General features: G+C 35.8%; 1 protein-coding gene across 1 annotated transcript; it reads right to left on the reverse strand.

Moving 5' to 3' along the window:
* Positions 1-352: 352 nt before the first annotated feature.
* On the reverse strand, positions 353-4530 carry LOC130213765 (serine/threonine-protein kinase pim-3-like). Its single transcript, XM_056445536.1, has 8 exons — positions 4395-4530; positions 3093-3385; positions 2645-2801; positions 2223-2365; positions 1549-1927; positions 1024-1200; positions 819-907; positions 353-373 (listed from the first exon to the last, which is right to left on the reverse strand). Exons 1-8 carry the CDS (start codon positions 4528-4530, stop codon positions 353-355), a joined length of 1395 nt encoding a protein of 464 aa, XP_056301511.1.
* Between the last annotated feature and the right edge of the window lie 4129 nt (positions 4531-8659).

Below are 8659 nucleotides of genomic sequence, written 5' to 3' on the forward strand. Positions count from 1 at the left end.
TATTTTAGCATGTGAAAGTGCAAGAGTTAAAGCAAAAGCTGAAAAGTGTGGGAAGGGGTATTTACACTAAATGAAGGTCTAAACTTTATCTTTTTTTGCTTGATCCTTTTTTTTTTTTTTTTTTCATTTCATAAAGTTTAAATAGAGCCAGTGTAAATGTTAAAATAAGAGCTGACACTGCAGAACCAAATTATGTTCAGCTCTGGATCAAGTTATGTTTAGCTAAAGGACTATGGTGGTGTGGTTGGCTCACAATCCTCTGCTTCTTCTATCAAGGTTGGAGCTGCTGGAGTTTTTAGCCGAATCCAGCACTGAACCGGGAGAGATTCTGGAAGCTGTCCTTTGTCACATGCTAGATCTTTTTTATAATTCTCTGAAACATAATTAAAAAAAAAGAAAATTTAAGAACACAAGATTGTCGTCTGACACTAGCTGGGTTTCCATCAGCTTGTGTTGATGCACCTTTTTAAGTAACACAAAATCCTTTAATTCACAAAATGTTTTTATGCTTATTTGAGGTCATTTTGGACTCGTGTGAAAAAGGGTTAATGATGGAAATGCATTTGTCAAATGAACTTTGATGTAGTGAACATTTCTCAATTATACTTCCCTTGTTTACTGTTGGTTACGAGGTTACCAATACTACAGTTCAGCTGCTCGATCAACTTAATGGAAATCATTTGCTCATAATTCACATTTATAATGACAAAATATATATTTAATGAACTTTGAAAAGATGTGCTTCACATTAGGATGGAAACTCAGCTCAAGACAGATTAATTTGACTGATGACAAAATCTTCATAATCTATTCATTACCTTAAACCAGGCATGGGCACGGAGTGCATTTAGCTTATGCCGAAACCAGGGGTTAGTCTGCAGACAACTGCTGATGAAATCACAGCATTCTGTGTAGAAAAAAAGGAAGAGATACATCTAATTATTACCTTGAAGTTTATAAATGCTTTTTATTGACATCCAAATTGTCCTACACAAATATCTTAAGCTGAAGTGAAGATCTCACCTTCTGACCTTCCATGTTGGTAAAAATTTTTGTTTTTCAACTTGCGTAGGTCACGATTGTCTGGAAATTTTTTGAACATTAACAAAAACTGAAGAATCCCGAGTGACCACACTGTCGCTGGCTCCCCGTAGTAATAGCGAGTCTTTTTAAACTCAGGAGGGCTGAACTGCATTGTGCCTGAAAAAAGAGATTTTGTTTCCATTAGCACAACATCTAAATTTACATGCAAAAATGTAAACAACAGTATAGATATTATACTGGGTGACTAAACCCAGTCCTGGAGGATCTGTGTCCTGCAGAGTGTAGCTCCAGCCCCAGTTAGACACACCTGAACAAGCTAATCAAGCTCTTACTAAGTATACTAGACATTTTCTGTTAGGTGTGTTGAAGCAAGTTGGAGCTAAACCTTGTAGGTTACCGGCCCTCTAGGACTGAGCTTTGGCACCATCGGTATAGATCAACAACATCAGATGTTCCAAGAGTCTCATCACAAGAGCTCCTTAGAGCTTTGAGGGATTTACATACCCAAATAGGTTGTGTAATAGTCCTCAGTAAGGAGTTCACCACAACCAAAGTCAGTCAGTTTAACTTCAAAGGTCTGCGGGTTCATCAGCAAGTTGTCAGGCTTGATATCACGGTGAAGCACTCCACGTGTGCTGCAGGTGTCAGCTGCAATTGTTGTGTGGAACATGATTTTCCGTAACACGTCCTCCGGGATTCTGCCTTGGTGGTCTTTTAAAAATTCACCCACGCTCACACAAGGTATGGGCCGCTCTAGGACCATAAAGTAACGATCAGCCTCCACCTTCCAGTCCAGAAGCTGAACAAGTTCTTTAACCTCGGGGCCTTTAGTGGCAAGAAAGTGCAGAGCGATCTCCGATGGAAGTGGCTGGTCAAAATCATCCTAGAAGAAAGACAGTTGTTCAGATCATTTGATGGAAAAATTATATCCTGTTAAAACTGTAAGAGAAGTCTATCATAAAAACCAGTGGGCAGATTATAGAGAGCAAAACATAGACAAACACATTTTCAAAGGAGAATAACTGACTTTTGTTTACTTAGCATGTTTCTAAAATATCTGCAAACATATTATGGTATTTTTGTGCTTTAGAAGAGTCAAAAACTTACATACAGCATCTTTAATATGACATGTTTAAAATAGACACAGTTAATTGGAGCAAAGAGCACAGACTACTTACAACACGGATGAATCGCTTAACCTTGATATCTGCAATTTTTACTGCCACCTGAAGGCCATCTTCTAAACGGGTCCCTGCGAAAACGGTTCCATAGCCTCCTTTTCCCAGCTCAGCACCAATTTCATAGCGCTGTGAGTTGATCTCTGTGAAAAGACAAAAGAGAAGTTAATCAAATGTTTAACTACCTGCTCCATCAGGGGTCACCACAGCAGAATTAACCCCATCATCTGAAACCTTTTTTTCCTGTCTTGCCTATATATATGATTAGGATTTTTATGATTTATATATATTTTCCATCTCAGTTATCAGCTATCCCTGAACAAAATGTGTATTAAAGCCAGTTTAAAGCATAAAAGTCATACAAACACTATTAAAATAAGCATGTGTGTTGGGTGACTGGGGTGTCATGATAGTAAACTTACCAATGATGTGTGTGTCTTTATTCTTCTGCTCTTCTGGCTGAGGTGGAACAGCGCCCTCTGTCTGACAGGTTGCACCTTGAGCAACATCGTCTATACAGCCGGGCTTAGCAGAGACCACATTTGGAGGGTCATCATGACTACACCCGGGCTTAGCAGACTTGCGGGCTTGTTCTTCACAGTCAGGCTCTACCAGTGGTTGTTCTTCACTGTGAACACTGTCAGGCTCTACCAGTAGTTGTTCTTCACTGTGAACACTGTCAGGCTCTACCAGTGATTGTTCTTCACCGTGAACGCTGTCAGGCTCTACCAGTGATTGTTCTTCACCGTGAACACTGTCAGGCTCTACCAGTGATTGTTCTTCACCGTGAACACTGTCAGGCTCTACCAGTGATTGTTCTTCACCGTGAACACTGTCAGGCTCTACCAGTGATTGTTCTTCACCGTGAACGCTGTCAGGCTCTACCAGTGATTGTTCTTCACCGTGAACACTGTCAGGCTCTACCAGTGATTGTTCTTCACCGTGAACACTGTCAGGCTCTACCAGTGATGGTTCTTCACCGTGAACACTGTCAGGCTCTACCAGTGATTGTTCTTCACCGTGAACACTGACAGGCTCTACCAGTGATTGTTCTTCACTCTGACCATCAACAGGTTCCTCCAGTGATGGTTCCTCAGTCTGAACATTGATCTGTTCCTCCAGATGCAAAGATGAATCTTCACACCAGTCACCGATTTCTCGACCTAAAGGAAGGAATAATATGAAACAAAAGACTTTACTTAAATAATAATTATCCAGTGTTTATTATTGATATGAACAAATGCTGTTAATTATGAAGTGACTTTTAAGGTCATTTCTTTCTACATTTAGTTGTTGGTCATTAAATAAAAAATGTCACATGATCAAATTACTGTTCATAATCAAATTCACTTTGCAATTAATGATTTGTTTTGTATAAATACATGTCAATATGAACTTATAGCTGTTATATTTTGTATCATATAACAATAAATAAAATAACCCTAAGCTTGGTAAAAACAACTAAAAACTATGAGAAAAGGTTTCATGTTTTCCACTACAAATACCATTAAAACATGAAATATCACCATTTGTTATCCATTAAAACCACTGCATTGTGTTTTAGGACATGTTCCTAAAGGATTTAGTGGTTTAGGACTAAAAATTACAAGTGAGAGACAAGAGATCTAACAGGGGTGTCGAACTCAAATCACATTAAGGGTTTAATATTTTATTCATTAATTTTGTATGGCAGTAGACAATATTTCTGTTCATTTTCATTACACAAATTAAGATGTTTTAAGTGAAATCTTAGAGCTCCTTCATCTTCCATAGATAGCAAGGATCCAGACTCATTCAAAGGCCAGAAAGATTAAAAAAAAACATCCAAAAAACAGGAAGCCATGCACAGGCTTCCTTTTGACTCATTATTTCAGAAAACCAGACAATATTTTTGCTTGTCTAGAATAAAAGATTCTTGATTTAAGAATTTTGAGATATTTGGACTAGAAACAAGACAAAATCTATTATTTTATATTATTGTTGGCACCATATGAGACATGTTTGTGTGACGTACGTTTGACACCCCTGTGTAGAGCATTCATTAGACCTGTATTATTATTCACTTTGATTTTTGTAAATAATTTTTACAGTAAGGTAAAATAAGTAGAGCCCTACACAGACTCCAGTATACAAAATGAGCTCCATGTTCTTATAACACACAACATTATTTACCATCACTGTTGGTCACGGGGGGTACCGTGACCAATTCTCCTTGACGGTCGAATCTTTCATCTTGACCTGAGACGGTGGAATTGATGTTTCTTTCTCTCAGGAAGAGAGCAATAACTCCGAGTACGGTAAATAACATGTTGGTTTAATTTCCGTACACTTAAATATGAGAAATGTTCAATAAACCTACAATAAATACTGAAATTTACTGTAAGTAAAGCTTGTTTATCAGAGTAAGACTTAATAAACCGTACGCTATCAATTGACAATATGAGAAAAGCAAATTATTCAAAGCAAACTTTGTACAACTCACTAGATACTTGTCAAAAAAGAGCAATGGCGAAATATGGATTGTAAGAGGTTATGTGTGTCGTAAGAATTCGAACGCGTTCCAAAATTCCACAGTCAGCTGATACTGATTGGGCAGTTTTGCGCTGTGGGCGGATCTTCTCCGAGTTGAAAAATACACTAGTTAGCCGTTGTTTATTTCCTTCACGGGTGTTTTTGAGCAAAATAAAACGGATTTTTCAGGAAATCTTTGTTTGACTCGTAAATATTTCCTGTTTGATGAAGCATTATTGGTCGTTTGGTGAACCCGGGGTCGATTTAAATAAAGGTAACGTAAGATTTGTCTTAGCATTTATTTTGTACTTCAAATGTAAGTTATTTGCGATAAGCGCTTGTGTACAGATTAAACACGAGATATTATTGTGTATTTCCATTAAAATCAGCAGATCTGCCTTTTGAAACTCCATTCACACTGCAAATACAGAAGTAATGTGATGCTGAGATGAACTAATAAAATGGCGGCGTGTCTTACTGCTTCCTGTTTAGCTCTATAAATTACTTGTTTATAAATTACTCTTATATTTTTCACGTCTATTTGTTAAAGAATGACTAAAATTGTATTTAACAGTATTATAAAAATAACTATTAATGAAGTGTATGAATTATTTAAACATATCTCTGTGGTTTCGGCCAGTGTCCTGGACTAACGTTATCACGTTCTCATGTTGGACTTTGAGAAATGGCAGCAGATCGTCTTGACCATATCTACATGCCTAAATGCATTGAGTTGCTGTCATGTGATTGGATGATTAGAAATTTGCATTAACGAGCAGTTGGACAGGTGTACCTAATGCAGTGGCCGGTGACTACATATTATCTGGTTAGAATCCAAGCATGTTTAATAGATGTTACACAATTCCCCTGAATCTTTATTTAATAGTTTTGATAGCTGCCATAAGAATATGTGTGTACATGCCACATTTTTATCTTTATCATTCAGAAATTTAACAACCAAATTATTGCAGAATACAGTGTGGATGCACTGGAATATTTTTATGCGCAACCTTTAAATATTATAAATGTTTTAATTAAATAATGAGCATGTGCATTGCAAAGATATTATTAACACTTTTATTAAAGCGCTAACATAAGAGCTTGCTGACAACATATACAGGATAATAAAACAATACACTCAAATTAAGCAAGGTATTGCAAATACAATTACACCCTCTAGTAATCTAATCTAAATCTGTTTTTTTTGTATACATGGCCTCCATGAATTTTCCTGTTAATTAAAATTTTATTTGATGTTTTCTCTTCACACATTTAATGGGGTGCACTCATTCATCATCTTATTTTATTAAAATAGTTCCTGGTTTGTCAATAAAACAGATTTGCAGAAGTATCTATATTTATATAATCAATATAAAACAGTCATTCACAGTTAATCAGCAGTCTGAGATGTTTTAACCGTCTGTTTATTTCTGATGCTGGGATTCTCCTGATGTTTGACACAAATGAGCTGTTTAAAGTTTCTCTCTTTGTTCTGTTTTTTAGCAGACTCAAGCGTATGGAGAACATTAGAAACTGGACACATATACCACATCCACAGTAGACATCTTCAGTGATTGTCATCGCTTGTATTTATTTTCAGAGGAAATGCAGGTAAAAAACAAACAACTATTATTCATCTTAGAGTGTTCTTGATAAACATTAAAGTGTTTCACTTTATTAACACTCCTGATAACACTGACTGTGGCTAATAAAATGAGTACACACATCAAATCAAAAATCAGATTTCTTTGTATTTCCATTGGAATGACTGAACTTTAAATAGATTTACATTTAGCAGACGCTTTTATCCAAAGCATGAAGATAACAGAAGCACTTCAGATCACCAGAAAACAACAAGATGTAGATGCAGGGACAAGTCTTAGTTATTTTAGCAGTGTGTGTATTTGTATTATTATGAAATAAACAAAGAAGCAGGACAAACAGATAGTTAAAGAATACAATAGGGAGGGCTATTGTTGGAGTGTCAAGATTTTCGATGTGTTTTTAAGGCCTGTGACTAAGATTTTAAGTGAATTTAAACTATTTGGGCTCAAGAAATGATCAAGTTAGCTACTTTAACAAAGAATGATTGTGTTTATTTGGACAATAAAGCCTCCATGAACTGTTATTTTACAGTTGATTATTGAATTCCTGTACCTCAATACTTCACAGGAAATCATAAAGTGCTGTTTATTTCAGTTTTATCATTGTTTTCATCCGTGCTTTAATATATTTTTGGGTATTTTTGTATATTTTATGCAGATGCACTCAACTACAAAAATCCCAATCAATGTAAAAAGATGAATTCTTTCCAAACAGTGTCACTAAAGTTATCTTGTGAAATTATATTCATATCGCAATATGGAAATAGCAGAAAAACTCAATATTGCCATGTCTGCTTTTTCCAGCATCGTGCAGCCCTACCAGAGACTCAGCTAGAGTTAGGCAAGTCATTCCAGCAGGACGGCACATTAAAGGTAAAAGTTCTCGCAAATGATTTTGTGCACTTTTAAGCCATAAGCCTGAATAGTGTGTTCAGGTAAAGGGGTGCAAATAGTGGATAGCTAATGGTTTACAATCACTGGGTCTCATTCACTAAACATACACACAATTTTATGCATGAAATAGACATTTAAAATAGACGAATAAATCATGATTAATGAAAAACTTTCATACTAATATTTATTCTAAATAAACAAGAACTTATACCACATATACGCAATAATCATGTGTGACTGGGGCCTTATAAGCATGTATAAAGAACCCTACATATATTAATTAGAGACAGTATGTTATTTACAAGGTCAGGGAAAAGTAACTAGATCTAAACATCAGTCAGCGGATCTATCCCTATATAAATAGTGATGTTGTGTCTGATCTTGAATGAAAATTGACTCACTGTTTATTCACCCTCAAGTGGTTCTAAACTTTTATAAGTTTCTTTCTTCTGCTGAACACAAAGAAGATTTTGTGAACATTCAAATATCCATAGTAGGAAAAACAAATGATATGAAGTCAGTGGTTAAGTTTGAAACAAGTAAAGGGTGAGTAAATGATGACAGGATTTTCATTTTGTAATAAACTATTCCTGTAAAATGGCTTATTTGCTGGTTCATATTTCAACATCCAAACTAAAATTACAGTGTTTTGTATGTTTATTGTCTTGGTTTCACATTATCGAAGTGCATTTTACACGGTCTGATGTGCTGAAATGTCTTTCAGAGGTTGTACTAGTGGCAGACACACAAAGATCATTTTGTATTTAATCACTCATTATTGCGACTCATTGTGATATCCATATGCACATTTACTATATTTTTTACTATACACATTTACTATACAAAATTTAGTACAAAAATCATCATTTTCATCAGTTGTGAGGATTGTCGCCTTAGGCTGATGTCTGTTTTTATCTGTGTTCAGCTCAGCACCACCTTCAGGATGGGCAGTTTCCAGTGGCACCACCTGGAGGAACGGACCTCGCCACCTTTATATAGGGTTTGAAATTCTGATCCACTATGAAATCATCTTTATCAACAACATATCAAATCACTACCCAATAAATGATGTCCTCCAACCATAAACCACATTAGCAAATCATTAGACTAAAGGTTGTACATGAGAAATATATTAAAGCAAATAGTAAAGGGTTTGTTCACCCAAAAATGAAGAGTGTTTCATTATTAATTACTTACTGTTGTTCAAACCCATTAAGACCTTAATGTCTTCAGAACACAAATTTAGATATTTTTTGTGAAATCTTAGAGCTCTCTCATCCTCCATAGACAAGGTTAGACAAGGTGAACGTGCACCATATATTGACACTGTGGAGAACAAACTGTTATAATAAACTAAAATATCTTAAATTTTTGCTCTGAAGTTGAAGGGATTGGAAATGTGGGTGAGCAGTTTACTAAGAATTTACC

Source organism: Danio aesculapii, chromosome 20 (genome assembly GCF_903798145.1).
Source record: "Danio aesculapii chromosome 20, fDanAes4.1, whole genome shotgun sequence".
Lineage (NCBI taxonomy): Eukaryota > Metazoa > Chordata > Actinopteri > Cypriniformes > Danionidae > Danio > Danio aesculapii.

Coding starts and splice junctions, on each gene's coding strand:
- LOC130213765 (XM_056445536.1), bottom strand. CDS start 4,530: ATGTTATTTACCGTACTCGGAGTTATTGCTCTCTTCCTGAGAGAAAGA. Junction 3,386..4,394: donor CCCCGTGACCAACAGTGATG/GTAAATAATGTT, acceptor TCCTTCCTTTAG/GTCGAGAAATCGGTGACTGG. Junction 2,366..2,644: donor TAAAGACACACACATCATTG/GTAAGTTTACTA, acceptor GTCTTTTCACAG/AGATCAACTCACAGCGCTAT.